General features: G+C 41.3%; 2 protein-coding genes across 2 annotated transcripts; both read right to left on the bottom strand.

The window, feature by feature from the left end:
• Window positions 1-347: 347 nt before the first annotated feature.
• On the bottom strand, window positions 348-8,377 carry LOC140545764 (alpha-N-acetylgalactosaminidase-like). Its single transcript, XM_072668734.1, has 9 exons — window positions 8,302-8,377; window positions 6,554-6,707; window positions 6,282-6,422; window positions 5,793-6,004; window positions 4,816-4,910; window positions 4,570-4,731; window positions 3,728-3,925; window positions 3,112-3,252; window positions 348-1,113 (listed from the first exon to the last, which is right to left on the bottom strand). The coding sequence occupies exons 2-9, from the start codon at window positions 6,703-6,705 to the stop codon at window positions 895-897; spliced, it is 1,320 nt and encodes a 439-aa protein (XP_072524835.1). The 5' UTR covers window positions 6,706-6,707; window positions 8,302-8,377; the 3' UTR covers window positions 348-894.
• A 3,539-nt stretch (window positions 8,378-11,916) lies between these two features.
• Window positions 11,917-13,730, bottom strand: gja9a (gap junction protein alpha 9a). Its single transcript, XM_072668450.1, has 2 exons — window positions 13,488-13,730; window positions 11,917-13,167 (listed from the first exon to the last, which is right to left on the bottom strand). The coding sequence occupies exons 1-2, from the start codon at window positions 13,728-13,730 to the stop codon at window positions 11,917-11,919; spliced, it is 1,494 nt and encodes a 497-aa protein (XP_072524551.1).
• Between the last annotated feature and the right edge of the window lie 3,991 nt (window positions 13,731-17,721).

The following is a 17,721-nucleotide window of genomic DNA, read 5'->3' on the forward strand; positions in this document are numbered from 1 at the left end:
TAAACATAAAAATATACATTTTCCTTTAGGACTTTTTTACAATGGTAAAACAGTGTCCAACTTTTAGAGATTTAGACTTTATTTTTTTCCCTTTTTCTCCCAATTTGGTACTGACAATTAACCCACTAATTCATAATTCCTCAGTGGTCTCCCGACACTTAGAGGGTGACGGATTTAACACGTCTCCTCCACTACATCCCTTTTTTTGAACCACCCTTCAGATGATCAGGATAGTGCGAGTTTGAATACCTAATAATTCTATTTATTCTCACTGCTCAGAGACTACTGGAATTGGCCCATGTCAATCATTGTTTTTGCACTTAATATTTATACCAAATAACACAATATAATAGAAACCTTCTCTTTGTTTATTGGATTAACTTTTGAAAGCATCTTAGAAAAAATACATCACTAAATCAAACAGTGTGATTTGATGGTTGTAGTTTAAACGGCAGTACGAAAAAAAAAAATCCTGGCCCTGTATTGCAGTTCTCCGTTGGCATTCGCCTGAGTCCTGAGTCTAACTTGTTTTTCTTCTACAGGACAGACAAATTGACAGACAAAAGTGTTGTCATATATGCATATCATGGTTCCCCATCGAGTTATACAGTAGACAAAGTTGCTTCTTCCAGTGTGGGAGTTAAGATTCTTTGGTGGTTTTAGGCTACAGTTTGAGGGGTTGATGTTGTTCTACAATAGTGCTAAAGTTTAGCAGCAGCATCAGTTCAGTGTTCAGGAGTGTTAGCTTAGCTTGTAGCAACATTCATGTTTCATGTAATGTGCTCGTTATTCAGAAAATCCAGAGACATTTTGGGGAAAATGAAGGCATGACACATCTACAGTACTTTTATAGATTGTGCAAATAAACAGGAAAGACAATTTAAGTGTTTAAAATCAGAGCAGAACTGGAGAAAGGTTGTGTTTGGGCCTCTGCTGAGAGGAGCGTGTGTACTTCTTGCGGAAGTTGGGATACACTCCAGCCTCCTTGGAATGCTCTCCAGATTTATCAGGGTACACGTACCACATCACAACTCCGGTTGGGTTGATGGTGACAGTGAAGTGGGTGTTTACTGATGGCAAAGACAATGTTTCATCTTTAAACACGTCGTAGGCCTGCAGGAGGAAACCACACAGTGAACACAAAAACTTCTGCGGTACAGAAACCAGTTTAAGGTGTCATTAAAAATGTCTCAAAACATGGTGTCAATTATAAGAAACACATTTCTCTTTTTCGCTTTTGACCCGGAAGACAGTGTTTTCCATTAAAAGCAGTGCATTAGACGTACATAAGTGGACAAATTACCCCACTGGACCCTAGGTTTAATGTTTGTTTATTAAATGCAGAAACTAATAGTTTACAGTTTTCTGTTAACAGTTTAATTTAGCATATCTGGTGGAGTGCCTAGGTTGTATTAGGGATGTTTTGTTGTAAAATATGTCCTTTTAAAATACACTGCTCAAAAAAATAAAGGGAACACTCAAATAACACATCCTAGATCTGAATGAATGAAATATTCTCATTGAATACTTTGTTCTGTACAAAGTTGAATGTGCTGACAACAAAATCACACAAAAATCATCAATGGAAATCAAATTTATTAACCAATGGAGGCCTGGATTTGGAGTCACACACAAAATTAAAGTGGAAAAACACACTACAGGCTGATCCAACTTTGATGTAATGTCCTTAAAACAAGTAAAAATTAGGCTCAGTATTGTGTGTGGCCTCCACGTGCCTACAACGCCTGGGCATGCTACTGATGAGGTGGCGGATGGTCTCTTGAGGGATCTCCTCCCAGACCTGGACTAAAGCATCCGACAACTCCTGGACAGTCTGTGGTGCAACGTGACGTTGGTGGACGGAGCGAGACATGATGTCCCAAATGTGCTCAGTTGGATTCAGGTCTGGGGAACGGGCGGCCAGTCCATAGCTTCAATGTCTTCATCTTGCAGGAACTACTGACACACTCCAGCCACATGAGGTCTAGCATTGTCCTGCATTAGGAGGAACCCAGGGCCAACCGCACCAGCATATGGTCTCACAAGGGGTCTGAGAATCTCATCTCGGTACCTAATGTCAGTCAGGCTACCTCTGGCGAGCACATGGAGGGCTGTGCAAAGAAATGCCACCCCACACCATTACTGACCCACTGCCAAACCGGTAATGCTGAATGTTGCAGGCAGCAGATCGCTTTCCACGGCGTCTCCAGACTGTGTCACGTCTGTCACATGTGCTCAGTGTGAACCTGCTTTCATCTGTAAAGAGCACAGGGCGCCAGTGGCAAATTTGCCAATCCTGGTTTTCTGGCAAATGCCAAGCGTCCTGCACGGTGTTGGGCTGTGAGCACAACCCCCGTCTGTGGACGTCGGGCCCTCATACCATCCTCATGGAGTCTGTTTCTAACAGACACATGCACATTTGTGGCCTGCTGGAGGTCATTTTGCAGGGCTCTGGCAGTGCTCCTTCTGTTCCTCCTTGCACAAAGGCAGCGGTAGCGGTCCTGCTGCTGGGTTGTTGCCCTCCTACGGCCTTTGCCTCCAGCCTTTCGCATTGATGTGCCATCCTGGATGAGCTGCACTACCTGAGCCACTTGTGTGAGTTGTAGAGTCTGTCTCATGCTACCACAAGTGTGAAAGCACCACCAACATTCAAGTGATCAAAACATCAGCCAGGAAGCATAGGTACTGAGAAGTGGTCTGTGGTCCCCACCTGCAAAACCACTCCTTTTTGAGTGTGTCTTGCTAATTGCCAATAATTTCCACCTGTTGTCTATTCCATTTGCACAATAGCATGTGAAATTTTTTGTCAATTAGTGTTGCTTCCTAAGTGGACAGTTTGATTTCACAGAAGTTTGATTTATTTGGAGTTATATTGTGTTGTTTAAGTGTTCCCTTTATTTTTTGAGCAGTGTAATTAATGGCTCAAAAATCATCTCAACACATCCATAAAATAGAATAAATTACACATTAATTAGAAGCTAATAAAACTGCTAGTATAGAGAACCAATGCCCAGTCATGATTCCACCCCCTCTTAGGGGAGGATAAGTAATTTCACAAAATTATTTAAAAAAAAAAACAAAAAAAAAACAAAAAACAGAGTCCTATCTCACCATGTAGCTGCCAGAGGTATAGTTGAGCAGGCTGAGGGTTGAGTGGTAGCGGTAGGGCAGGTCTGTCCGTCGGCTCAGGAACACCAGTGCGCTGGCAGATTTGGACAGTGGCCTCCAGAACAACTCAATATGGTCCTCATCCTGAGACAGAAAGAAATGCAGTGTTATCCAGGCTAACTCACAAGCTTTAGTACTGAGCACTTTCACAAAACTACTGAGGACAACTCTGACAGAACATGAGGGGGATTGTAAAAGACCTCCTCATTGAGTTTTAAAACTCAAACTTTACTTCAGAAACATATAAACCTGTCTTTCATGTTGCAATAAATGTATGGTGAATGATATAATATTATTGAATGATGTTATTAACAATATTATACTTGATATTATGGCGTTTTTGATATAATGCTAATTTGGTAGTTGTTCTGTACATTGTGTCCAACAGAAAAGCTTCTAAATAACTTTTTACATTGACTTCTTTTGAAAGTTAAGAACATTTTATCCCTTTCCTTTGAAGTTGTCATGTTTGCATGTCTGCGATGTTTCCTGCATTCAAGATATTTTTACTTGCTAAGATACCTCTTTTTTTGGTGGTCCGATGATAACTGATATTTACCTGTAGGATGCGTCTCCCCTGAATACCCAGAGGGTCCTGATTGATGGCAATGACAGCTTTGTTCTGTAGGATAATCCGGGCTTCACTGGTCAAAGTTCTAAGATCATTTGACATGATCAGAGGTGCAGCCATGATAGCCCATAAGGCCATCTGAGCTTGTGACTGTTCCAGACTCAGCCCAAAGTTTCCAATAATCAGCTGAAAGAGGACAAATAAAACATTAAATCTAGAAATGTAAGGCTAGAAGGATTAAACTGTGCTGGTACGCACTCCTCTGCAGCACTGACATTATATCTTACCGCTGTAAACTAGAAATGACCTATGAAGCCCAGGAACATTACATCCATTTCCATGATTATGCCACACCCACTACCATGGCTATTCTACACACATTTCCATGATTTGACACACCCATTTCCCTGGTTACATTACCCCAATTTCCACAGTTAGACCACACTTATTTCCACGGTTATGTGACACCCACTTTCATTGTTTTAATATACCCACATCCATGGTTAAGATTCCACATTTACATTACTGTATATGCATTTCCATTGTTACGCTACTCACATTTCTAAGGATATAAGGTCCATGATTATGCCACACCCACTTTCATGGTTAGACTATACCCATTTCCATGGTTGCAATATACTCAATAAATTCAATAACATGTTCTAGCTAAGTGTTTTCAGAAAAAAGGTATATGGTTACATAGTTATATAGTTACTTTGTTAGATCGTTTTAGAGATTGTTAACATTAAGGTTAAATGTTTCTGTGTAAAACTAGACCTGTTGCTATATTATCTATACAATTTGTCAGCAATAGCATGTGTTAGACTTACCATGTCGGGGTCGTTCCAGCGGCCAGGCCCTGAAACAGGCTGCAGGTATTCCTGGTTTTGGAAAAACCAATCAACAATCCCCAATACACTGTTCCATGAGTCCTCAATGTCGTCATAGTTACGCCACAGGTTACAGATTTCTCCCAGAAGAGTGTAGTTCACCTGCAGGACACAAACCTGGTGTAATGCTATCTGAGCCTCATTCATTCCTTTAATATAAGAATCCTACTGTTTTCTAATACTCACGCTGGGAGGAAGACCACCCCGGTAAGCAGGCCAGCTGCAGGAGTAGGCGATCGGACGACCAGTGGCGTTTAGGGCCTTAGACATCAGAGGATAACCTGTACAATATAGATAATATAAAATGGCAGACTTTTTTGTCAGTCCTTTTTACAGTGCTCTCCAAAATTACTGGCACCCTTGGAAAAGATGAGCAACAGAAGGGATAATTTGTTATATTATAAAATATGTTTGCTTATCAGCATGATTTTTACCTCCAGAAATTTGATGCAGTTAAAAATGCTTTGCTAATTATTTACATGTTTATTTTTTTGAGTTTGCATTGGAACAACACAGAAAAGCTGAAAAAAGGCAAAACTGATATCATTCCACACAGAATTACTGGCTCCCTCAATTTAATATTTGATGAAAATTAATCGATTCATGTAAAAATAAATGTGTTTCTTAAACCTGTGCTAGCAGCAAAACCATCTTTGGACTTGTTAACAACAGGGACCGTGTTCTTTTCTGTAAATAGTACAATACTGTGCTTTACCAAAAAAGCTCTAATTTGGTCTCATCTGTCCACAGGACATTCTCCCAAAAGAATTGTGGTTTCTACTGATAAGTTCTGGCTATATTCTGTCTCTGTGTCAACAGAGGTCCTCCTAGGTCTCCTACCATCATGTTCCATTTCATCCAGATGGCGATGGATAGGTTCTTTAGCCACCATTTAAACAATCCTTTGTTACAAACGTCCATCTGTTTTTCTCTTCCGCCCACGTCCAGGGAGGAGTTCTTTTGTGTTGTTCCAATGTAAACAAAAGAAATAAACATGCAAATACCAAAACCATTTCAAAGAAGTGCAGGGTTGCCAATGTTTTCGGCCATGACAGTATAAATGTATTATTTTACCCCATTATCTGTGTTACAGACTGCAGTTCCATTGTCACATGCTGTTGCCATGGCAACTGTTATATTTCTTCACTGTATGTGAAGCCTACCCCGATGCTGTTCTTCAGAGTTTGAGTAGCAGCCATCAAACTTCAGCATGTCCACCTCCCAGTCTGCAAACGTCTGAGCGTCAGTCTTTATCTGATCCAGCGTGGTGCCCGGGTACCCTGCACACGTGTGTGCACCCATATTGGCATAAATACCCAGTTTGAGGCCACGCTGGTGAGCATAATGTGTCAGCTTTGGAATTCCATTTGGAAATCTGGAACAGAGAGAACACAGTTTAATTAATTTAGGAAAAACATCAGAAATCGAATCTTAGTGACAGAGTAGAACACATTGAAGATGATGGTCCACTGCATCTGGACATTTGCGTTATATTATGTTTTTTGTGGAAAATATAAAAACACAAATCTTTAATTTCTTCAAAATACTTCAGTACAAAAGCATTTACTGTTACTCATCTGCATTAAGATAAATACACACAGTGATATATATATATAGAGAGAGAGAGAGCAAGAGAGAGAGGAAGGGAGTACCTGACTGGGTCAGGCATTAGGCGTCCCTTGCTGTCTCTGGACATGAATGACCAACAGTCGTCGACAATGAGGTATTGATAACCCAGCTTCAACCAGCCATCCTCCACTAGACGGTCTGCCATGTCTACAAACAGAGCTTCACTGCGCGCACACACACACATATGAGATTTGGTCATAATCACTCAAACAACATATTAATTGCCTCGTTACTGTTACGTGAACGAGTTTAGACTGAAATGCCCATCCCTGTTTTTGACGTCAATCTACAGTACCTGATGCAGTTTTTCGGATCATTCATACAGTCAGTATTACAGCGGAACCGCTCCCAGGACATCCAGCCCATAGGGGGTGTCTTCACCAGTCCATTATCCAGCGCCAGAGTGGGCAAAGCCAGCAGCAGCAGTGATATTACCTTCCAGAGCATCTCTGAGAAAAAAAAACACACATTAAACAGCAGAAACCACTATGACCCGAGGATCGCTGAATCGAATTCCAGTTCATGCTGTCTGCCATTGGCAGCCAGAGCCTGAGAGAGCACAACTGGCCTTATTCTCTCCGGGTGGGTAGATGTGGCGACCTCTCTCCCCACAACGCTTCAGTGTGATGCTGGCCAGCTCGATGGTAGCTTGGTGACATTGAAGCGATAGGGGCAGCTTGAAAAGAGGAATTGGCTGGTTGCGCATGTGTCGGGGGAGACATGGGCCAGTCCTTACCCTCCCAGTGTTGGGACAGGAAGAGAGTACTAACGAGTGGGTTGGGAAATTATTTTAAAAATTAAACATGTCTTTAGTTTTATACTGGAGCTAAAAGGCTAATGTAGCTAACAAGGAAAGGCCCCTCTAATTAGCTTGGTGGTAACTGCATGTCAGCGTATATAGACAACTGAGAGTCATAGAGTGTCAGAAACCACATAAGCAAGTCTATCAGAGAGTATTGAACACCTTCACACGGTTAGAGTAGAGTGGGTAATGATTTAGGCCTGCAGTTAGCACCATGCTAACTGGTACATACAGTAAGACCATTTGCTACATTAGCTGCATAGCTCCCTTTTAAACCTAAAGAAGCCAATTTCGAGCGAGTTACGTATGTGCGTGTGGTTGATACTTGGCAACAGTACTGCTTTTGCTTTACCCCAGTACAGTATAACTTGTTTGTTTTCTTTGGGGAAACTGAAAAGTGTTCCTGGGCTTAGTGTGCAAAATGGTACAGCACACATCACATGCTTTCCTGTTTTAATCTGTACTTCCTTCATCCCACACACACACACACACACACACACACACACACACACATTACACAATAAAATGTCAAATTTGAGGAGCTTGCTATATTTATGTACAACTCTTTCAAGGAAAACACAACCTAAGAGAAGTTACAAGTTATGATATATATATATATATATATATATATATATATATATATATATATATAATTATATATAGACTACATATCTACACATATCATGTGACAATGAACCTGTCGTCTACAATCTGTGCAATGGGAATAAATAGACACACGACACTGATGATCTACAAAATGTCAGCTTTACAGGAGAGATTCTGTTCTATAAGTCCTTCTGGAGCATTTCTATCGGTCTGTTCATCATGACAAGATGTCAGATTCACAATATGACAAAGATCTGTACAAATGGAGATGGATTATGAATGTTTCTGCATCCTACAACAGTATTTTGGTTTCCTCTTATTACATACAGACCCCTTCAGAGCTGATTCAGTTCAGAAGGTCCTGAATCATTGGTTTATATCTTCTCATGCACAGTGTGCCAATACTAATACATTATTAGTGTAACAGCTTACGCAAACACACAACTCATGTGAATGCAGTGACAGTTGACAGGAATCACAGTTGTTTCCCACTTCAGTGTAATTAAAGAGCATTTAACGGCTGAGCTCAAGCCTAGATTTCAGCTATGCACCTGTTCACTCATTAAACTCACACAGTAACTCAAAGCAAAACTGCAGGACAAAAGCATAAAAAACAAACACTGCAGTGTTTTTACCTGTATCATTCCCCGTTCACTCTTCTAAAGTTCCTTGTTGTGCTCAGCTTCCTGGTTTGCAGAGTAGACTGACGCTGGGAGGTGTATCAAACTCAGCCTGAACTATAAAACACCCTGAACTCAACTTCCTGATTGTGTTCATGTAGGTACACAGAGTCTTGTAGGCAGCACATGCTGTTGCCTCTTGTGGGAATGTGTTCTTCTGCAGGCCTTCAGGATCTTAGTAGAATGAAGATGTTTAAACTGTTTATTTATAAGATAGTGAAGAACTAGCAGCATTGCTGTAGGATTGACTTTCTTCAGTTTTTTTTCTTCCTTTTTTTACACATTTATTTATAATAAATGTGTAAAAAAATAAATTGTGTATAAATATTAATTTATACACAATTTACACAATAATCATTACATTCCAACACTGATTTAAATGGCTTTTCACATGGGTTTTCTTCTTTTTCTCAACTTCCAGTTCCCACCCATTAGCTACACTAATCAACAAGAGTTCTTTAATAATACAGTTGTGCCCAGTGTTTGTGCTTTACAGAAACATCTACAAACGGAAATTCCACCAACCAAGCATCCAAATGGTTCTCTGAGTCTATACAAAACTCTTAATGAACTTTCTTAAGGGTGTTGGGCTCTCATATAATGTCCTATCACCCGATTTTAGCAGTGCTGGAAGGATGAAGGCTAGCACAGCCTTCCTCAGGGACATGTGTGAGGCCATGCTTGGAGGAGAACGCCAACTGAAAGATAGCTAACTCTGTTACGTCAGCTAACAGACTCCCGCGCTGCAAGCCAGCTTGCCCCAGCTGACAGATGAAGGAGAGGGAGGACCATCCTACTCACCCAGAAAAAGCAAAGACAGCTATGGTCTCTGAGACTCTCCGATACAAATGGGGACTGAATCAGCAACCTCTTGATGGCATACCCCTTGTACCCACAGTGAATGCCTCTCCCAACACAAGCAGAGGAGTCGTTTTTAGGTTAAGTTAGTTAAGTTAAGTGTTTGGGTTTTTTTTTTTTTTAGTTTTGCGAATAATTGTTTTGTAATAATTGTATTGTTCTAATTTTGGCACAGCTGGTTTTCTATTTTACAAAGGGGAAAATTGGTTAGGCTTGGCTTGGAGCCACATCTCGTCAGCGGCTTCACAATATCCCGCACAGGTATTTTCTTTAAAATAAAAGTTCCAAAACGTTTTTTTTTATTATTATTTTTTGGAAAAATGCCCCAGTGGAATTGCTTATATTTCCTTAAAGAACCCTTCAATAAATTTATTTTGAGAACCATTTTAAATGAGATTTGTGAGTCTAAGTCCCCTTTAAAGTGTAATAATGCAAAAAAAAAAAAGTTGGTTCTCATACATCCAAACTATTTTTCCTGGGTACACTGTATAATTCTTAAGTTTAAAGATTCACAAATGTAAATGCGTGCATTTCTAAAAAGTAATGGAAGCTTATGTAGCTACACCAATTAAAACTCCATGCCTAAATCATCCAATAAATGTGTTCGGTCATCTCTAATAGACGTGATTATGTGCTTTCTGACACTGTGTAACTCACTGTTATCTAGAAACATTAACTGCAGTACAGACAAAACCTCAATGTGGCTGAATTTTGGCTGCAAACTATATGTCACAGGAAAAGGGAAAAAAGTTACAAAATAGGTTAACCAACAAATGTAGTTGTTGCAGAGGTGATAAAATGTTGTGGGTTTTGTTTTGTTTTGTTTTGTTTGTTTTGTTTTTGTTAGTTTTTTTTTGCCTAAATAGTGCAAAAGCCGTCCTTATCTAAATTACTCTGTTTCTCATATCGTAGCATTAAATCCCCCTATCTGAAATGTACATGTGCAGGACTGCACTGTCCAGCAGATGGTGCACTCTTTCTAATAACGGTTCTAAAAACGGAGCAGCCGTGTTTTACAGTGCTGAGGTCACCATTAGGAGCAACAAGCTCAACACAGCGATGTTTAAGAACTGGGATAATAAAAAGCACAGAAATATCAAGAGTGCAGACCAGCAGTACTGTGCAAAAGATTTAGCTCCCATATCACATGATTTTAAAGCATGTATCTCAGCAGCAAGTAAAAACTCATTACAACAGGGACACGTGCATGCGTGTGGATGTGTTCAGTTCCATCACCAGCTCAGCTGATTTAACATCATTAAGCACTGATATTCTGATTTTACTGTAAATAATGTTAGACTCTCATGAGCAGAGCTTTGGAGATGTTTTAATAAGCAGATTGACATAAAAACACTATTTCTTGTATTATGCTATTTGTATGTATACTAATGCTAGTGCTTTACTGAGTAAAATAAACACTGATTTTCACAGGGGATCAAAACTTTTGCACAGTACTACATACAACTGAAAATAAGGCACATATGCAGACAGGCATCCTACAGACATTACAATTTACTAAGTCATAATAGGTATTTAAAAGTCACAGTGATCACAACTACAGACATATGCCAGATCAAGATTTTATATACATTAATCAGACATAACATTAGCACCACCTGCTTAATATTGAGTAGGTCCCCCTTGTGTCACAGATCTGACTATCTGAGGCATGGATTCTACAAGATCTCAAGGCGTTCTGTGGTGTCTGGTAACAAGACGTTAGCAGCAGATTCTTTAAGTCCTTAAATCCTTTAAGTGGGACCTCCATGGGTCGCACCTGTGAGCCTTAGGTGCCCACAACCCTGTCTTTTCACCACATTTGGTAATTTCTCACCACCAAGACTTGCCTGCTGTTTTAGAGATGTTCTGACCCAGTCGTTTAGCCATCCCAATTTGGCCTATGTCAGAGTGGCCAACAGTCCCAGCCTTATGCTTATGTAGGGCTCACATAGGTGGAACGTGGGAAAGGTGGGTTCTGAGTGAGTTTGTACATGTGTCATTACAGCCCTCCTTAGCCCAATCTTACATGGGCCCCATGTGCAGTTGTACAACTCAGATAGGGCCCAGTTTAAACCCTCCTAATCCCATCTCTAACCTCGGTGGGCATCCATATCTGCGGCCAACATGGTACCTGAGGACAAAACATTCTGGTTCCTAGTTGGGCTGCCCATACAAGCCTCACATGGACATTAGCTGGGGTGGCAAGAAAAATCTTGCTTAGATTAGGAGGGAGAACCCTTAAGAAGAACTAAGATCTTTTATCTCTTATCTCATTTAAGTTCCATCAGAAAAGCAAGAAAGCCACTGAGAAAAATGTTGTGATGGTATCACCCTGTCCAATTGCTGCAGAAACTGGGCTGGGCTGCTTGGAACTAGGATGCGGATATCAGCAGTAGGATTGGGTATTTTATGTTGGGATGATTGTCCTGCAGGTTCTAAAGCAGCACTATTGATTACAGTTTTACATGTTCAGAATTCAGTACTTTATAGGATGAAAAAAAAATAAAAGTAGGTGCAAACAAGATGACCGAGAGCACTTATATATTCTCCAAAACACATCAACAAACCCAAATGTTATTTTGGGTCAGTTCCGCATGATTGTTAGGAGAATGTTCTCCGCTGCTTCTTATTGAGGAGCAATATAATGCCAGCTGTCATCATTATAATGTTAGTGTTTGTTGAGGGATATCTCCTGGGCTTTCAAAGCTCTGCTCATATCTTCAGGTCAGTAGGGGCTGCCCGCCTGCTGCTGGTGCTGCTGGCAAGTGACGTGCGGCGGCTGGGTGATGTTGGTGGCCGTGGGCTTCGGTGTGAATCTGAGCTGGACTCCTCAATGGAATCAGGGGTGCTGGGGCGGCTCTTCCTGGAACCCACCCTGAGGGAGGCACGTAGCTCACGGCTGGAAGACATGCAGCGGGCCTTGGATTCACCTACTGAGTCAGAATCTGATGCAGTACCCTCTGCTACGGGAGCGCAGTTCCAGGGGGCTGTTACTTTCCAGGATCTTTTTGTTGGGCAGTAAGAGGTTTGAGAATGATCCCCAGCTTCAGGCTTTTCACATTCCTGGTCGTCTTTGTCGTGTGTTGGCAGGTGTGTGATCTCCTCAAGGTCCTGCTTAGGAGGTGTAATAGATTCTCCAGCTGGGGAACGTGTGCTCTCACTGCTGGTGTTGTTGGAGTTGCTGTTGTGCTCCATTGGGCTGTGCAGTGCATCCTTTGGTGCATCCAAGTCACTCTTGGCTGGATGGTCACCTTGCACTGGCAGGAATGCAGAAGACGGGTTGATAAGAGGTGGATAAGAATGTCCATCTTGTGGCCTCTCTATCAGAAGGTTATAACTGCTTGGGGCTGAGGGTATAGTGGCCTTGCGGCTGGTGGAAATGCCTATGCAAGTCTGGTGAGCTAAAGAATCCTTCTTGGCCTTGTTGAGACAATAACCGTCATCAAGGTCTGAGTGCTTCAGCTGCGGGTACAAGGCCAGGATGCCCTTTTTGAGCTTCTTGTAGCCAAGGTGCATGATCTCCAAGATGTTGAGGAACAAGGAGATGGCGGCAATGCACTGCATGAACACCATGAAGACGCTTTTCTCGGTAGGACGGGACACAAAGCAGTCAACGGCGTTCGGACAAGGCTCCCGCTCGCATTTGAACAAAGGGTCAAGCTGGAAGCCATAGAGAAGGAACTGACCTGTCATGAAGCCTACTTCCACAGCGGAACGGGTCACTATATGGGCTACATAGGTGCGCAGAAGTGAGCCTCTCAGTGGGGCCTTGTTCAGCTTGCCTTGGTCAATTTGACGAAGCTCTCGCTCAATTTTCCGACGTACTTCAGCCATTTCAGCGTCCAAAGCCTCCAGCTCACGTCGAAGCCCTGCTTTCTTTCTCTGACGCTCCTTCTCCAGGGCTCGGAGACGGTACAGAGCATGGCCCATGTACACCAGCGAGGGCGATGAGACAAATATGACCTGCAGATGAAGTGTAGTTTAGGTGAGATATAGGTATTTCTACCCGCTGCTGCAGTAGTTCACAAACTTGGACTAAGAACTTGGACTAAGAAGGCTCTAAGTATTGAGTTCCACTTCTAATATATTTGACCCAACACCTTAGGGGCTTGCTTTTTATATATAGTGATCATATAGTACATAAGGTGTCCTAGATCGAGAAAAACTTGTGTTCAGAGATCTGAGCTGTGGAAACAGTTGTTTACTGAGACTTGATTCTAAAAGGGACAAACTTAAAGGGGCAACTGTGGAATATCCATGACTTCGGACTAGCCTGCACCAACCTGTAGCACCCAGTAGCGGATGAGGGAGATGGGGAAGGCGCGGTCGTAGCAGACGTTCCTGCAGCCTGGCTGTTCCGTGTTGCAGATGAAGTCGGCCTGCTCGTCGTTCCACACGTCCTCCGCCGCCACACCCAGCACCAGCATACGAAAGATGAAGAGGATGGTCAGCCAAATCTTCCCCACCATGGTGGAGTGGATGTGCACCTCCTCAAGGATGCCACCCAAGAAGTTCCAATCACCCATGTTCACAGGATAATTTCTGCAGAAACGATTTGTAATGAAGCTCAATGCATAAAGGTAAAACAGTGGATCTCTCCTGGGTTTTATAAAACTGTCATTTTAATGTAATGTTTTTAATTGTTTTAGTTCTAGTTGATTTTCTATTTTCTATTCTGTTTTATCATAGAGACTATTTTCTACTAGGAAGAAACTAGGATGTTCTGTTTTCTCAACATTATGTAGTTTTTAATTTAATTTAGTTGAAAACTAATGGTTTTGTATTTATTAAAGTACACAATGAGCATTGTTTGACTGCAAATTAAAATTTTAGTAAAAGTATTCATTAACAATAGCCCTGGATATTTCTGTTTAGCTGGGACAGTACAGGGAGGTTTAAATGGTAAAGGAGCACAAATAGCCTTGTAAATAAATCTGCAATAATCTACAAAATTATTAGATCTTAGTTTATTAAAGCAGGCCATATCAAACTGACATCCTCCTCTTCCAAACAGGCAGTTCAGAAGTCTCAGATGGAGAGTTATTTTGCAAATATCGCAGAAAATGTGCTTATTTTTAATATTATACACAATGGAAATTAGAAAGGAATAGTGGGAGTAAGTAGTAGTACTTCATTGTTAACTTGCCTACATTGTTAGTTAATGTCAGACTGAATTTTGGCTATTAAATGCAAATATTATTCTTTACACTGTGTGTAGGATATAGAAATGATTGGTGTATAGCCCCAGATTAATAACAAAAAGTGAACTATCAAAATGTATAATATTAAAATAAATAGTAAAGACATTTCCAGATTTATTTACCATTGTGTTGTGGCCAACAAACGTTTTTTACTAAAGAAAGATCAAAAAAAAAAGAAAGGGTACATACCTTCAATGACGGAATACAAAATAAAGAATATCAAAACGCTTCATTGCAGTTTAGAAAGTAATCCCACCCGTGCTACATGGTGAAAACAGTAGAAACTCATGCAGTGTCACTGTGGACTGAATCTGAATTGGGCCAATTTATAGTCCAGCAAGAGGAATCAATACACTATCCACCCCCTACCCCCCTTCATGACCTGGGAATGGGCGTGGATATTGGTGTTGGCATGACCATGGGAGTTGGAATGGTTGTGGGTGTGACCTAGGACATGGGTGTGATCAAACATGTGGGTGTGGTCATTAATAGGACTGTGGGTGGGGTCATTTGACCTCTCCAGGTTATGCAGGCCCGAAGTTGCCACTACCTTGTTAGAACAGTCTATTAGACATTACTTAACAACTCCACATGATTTAAAACGAGTCTGTGATGAGGAAAGCAGTTAGCACCATGCTAACTGGTGGGGTATAAGCTTTTAATACTTGTAAGCTTTAGTAGCCAGTGTAAAACTAAAGAAGCAAACTTCAGACACCAAACATGGCGTAACTAATCGACTACATTTGATTTTCCACTGGACTGTTCCTTTAAATGTCTGCAAGTGGACATCCCCTAAACTCTGGTGACCTCTTTCACAGTACTTTGTTGCTGGTGGGGTAGTTTTTTTGGCAAGGGCACAACCAGGTCACTTTGCATCACTGGTGGGGTCAGCTCAGGGGACAGGGCAGCAAGACTTGCTGACCTCACTGACTGTGCTGATATACATGTAATATACAGTATAAGCGTAAATAATCACATTTCAGAGACTTGGGCACATGCCTCTCATTAGTACCCACACGTGCTCTTGTGACACTTTTAACACAGCCCTCCAGCTGCCTGTTTGATTATCAATTAGCGCCTTTAATGGAGCTTTAGAGCTCTAAAGAGAAGCAAGTGTTTTGAAACACACATCAAAGCACACTAAAGCTATCATTAAAAAGGGTTAGTGATTCTAAGACAAAAGTATTGGGACACCTGCTTATTCATAAAATGTTAAACCTTATCCTGCTTTTGTTACAGAAACACTCTGTCCAGGGAAGGTCCTCTATTACATTTCAGCTAATTGATGTGGATTTGATTGCATTTAGCAACAAGAGCGGTAGTGAGATCAGAATGTTGGATGATCACCACCTCACCTCGTCTCTAACTCCCCAGCTCATCAGAAGTATTCAATTGAGCACCATCATTCCAGAGAACAACGTTCCACTGCTCCACAACTCAATGCTGGGGAACTTTATGCTGTTCTATTTGCAGTACTTCTCTACAGGTACTAGCCAAGCTGTGTGTCAGTCTGTGTCAGCAATGGATTAATATCCTAACCTACCAGTGACCCTTCATGTGTCTAAACTATTTTTTGCCAGACATGTAGCCCTCCACCAGATATGTAATTTTAAAAACATGTTAGTTTCAGACTCATAGTTTCATGGATACTTTTCAGGAATCAGGTGATGTATTCATAACCATTTGGAGTAATCACTTTCTGTTTAAGACATCTGGTTCCATTCACCACCACAGTGAACAATTCTGATTCAATTTCCTCTAAAACAAAAAAGCCTTTTTTTTTTTTTACAAAATAGGGGGAGTTCCCATTTAAGATATCTAGTTCAATTGTGGGTGCCCCCTCGTCCAGTGTTTCTCCTGATCAAGGGTATAAATAGGATGTTTGTCCCCTTTTGCTGCAGTAACAGCTTCTATTCTTCTGAGAAGGCTTTACACTAGATGTTAGAGCATGAGGAGGATTGGAATGAATTTAGCCCTGAGAGCGAGAGCATCAGTGAGATCAGGTACTGATGTTTGATGATTCATTCTGCCACTTCAACTCACCCTAAAGGTACAGGATGGAGCTCCATCACTCTAAAGAACTGCACAACCTAGTCATGGGCATTGGCTATGGTATGGAATGGAATGGTGATCTTAGGCTCATGTGTTCACGGCTGCGTCCAAAGCGTCCTGTTTTACTGGTTGGTGCTTTTTTTGTGGAGATTACACAAGCATCCACCAGCACCCATACCAAAAAGTCTCTTTGTTTTACTTGTTAATATCTCTGTAATTAATTTCTAAATGCCACGCTTCATACTGACACTGACGCATATCTTTCTTTCTTTTTTTTTTTTAAACAATCAATCGGTCGTGTCCGATTTCATACCCTGCTGGTTTCACCCCGATGTAATTAAGCCACCTCTGTCAGTTGTAGCCATGTTTATTCCATTTACAAGAAATCAATGCTCAGGCCTGTTGCTCTTACTAACTGCGGCTGGTTGCTCTGGCTAGTTCTCTGGGTTCGTGTCAGGCAAAACCGTATTAAATACATGCCTCGATTACACAATCCACTGTTATTCAATGAGTGATTAAATGACCTTACAGCTGTCTGAGTTGCAGAAAATATGCAGTGTTTAAGAGAAACTTGTCGAGTCAGAATTGTTCACAGTTGAACCCTCTAAAAGCTCCCGCCATAGAAATGGTTATGTATACACCGCCTGATGCCTGAGAAGATGTTGGGTCTCGAAAGTGTTTCGAAAATTGCATAGAATCATCATGGTGGATGGATACATGCAGGCTGTTGTGCATGTAAAATAGTTCACCCCAAAAAAACATATTGTTCAGATTTGCTATTTGCTGCTATTTTACCATCATCAACATTCCATGTAAACTCTGAAGACCTGTTTTGGTGTACTGGTGGGTTTGTATTGTTAAGAAATCTATATATTTGTAATTGTGTTGTAGACATAACGGCTGACACCTGGTTCCAATTGGCGCCACTGTGAAGAAATCTGGTTTGGCAGTTTCACACCAATCCTCCAATGTTGAAAATTGTAAAAATCTATGAAGTTCAATGAAGAATCAATGAAGAGTCACAGTGATGAAGCATTCAGCAGCTTTTAGTCAGTTGGGTGACACTACAGGTCATAAAGTGACTGGTCGTTCCAAACAGAACATGGCGATAACCAGACAATCTATCCCTAAATAGCCTCATGATCACATGAGGTGTGGGTGCTGCTGGATGCTTAAAACAATAGCTTTCCCCTCCTTACCCCAAAGGTAGCCAATCAGACAAGACATGTTTGGTGTTTTTTTGTTTTTTAGATCTGCATAGGCT

The sequence above is a fragment of the Salminus brasiliensis genome, chromosome 23 (genome assembly GCF_030463535.1).
Source record: "Salminus brasiliensis chromosome 23, fSalBra1.hap2, whole genome shotgun sequence".
NCBI lineage: Eukaryota > Metazoa > Chordata > Actinopteri > Characiformes > Bryconidae > Salminus > Salminus brasiliensis.

Bases quoted from the DNA above. Each gene is read 5' to 3' on its own strand.
- LOC140545764 (XM_072668734.1), bottom strand. From the start codon at position 6,705: ATGCTCTGGAAGGTAATATCACTGCTGCTGCTGGCTTTGCCCACTCTG. The intron at 3,926-4,569 runs GTAAGTCTAACA...GTCCTCTTTCAG, and splicing joins GCTGGAACGACCCCGACATG to CTGATTATTGGAAACTTTGG. The intron at 1,114-3,111 runs GTGAGATAGGAC...TTCCTCCTGCAG, and splicing joins ATACCTCTGGCAGCTACATG to GCCTACGACGTGTTTAAAGA.
- gja9a (XM_072668450.1), bottom strand. From the start codon at position 13,730: ATGGGTGATTGGAACTTCTTGGGTGGCATCCTTGAGGAGGTGCACATC. The intron at 13,168-13,487 runs GTTGGTGCAGGC...CTTCATCTGCAG, and splicing joins TCCGCTACTGGGTGCTACAG to GTCATATTTGTCTCATCGCC.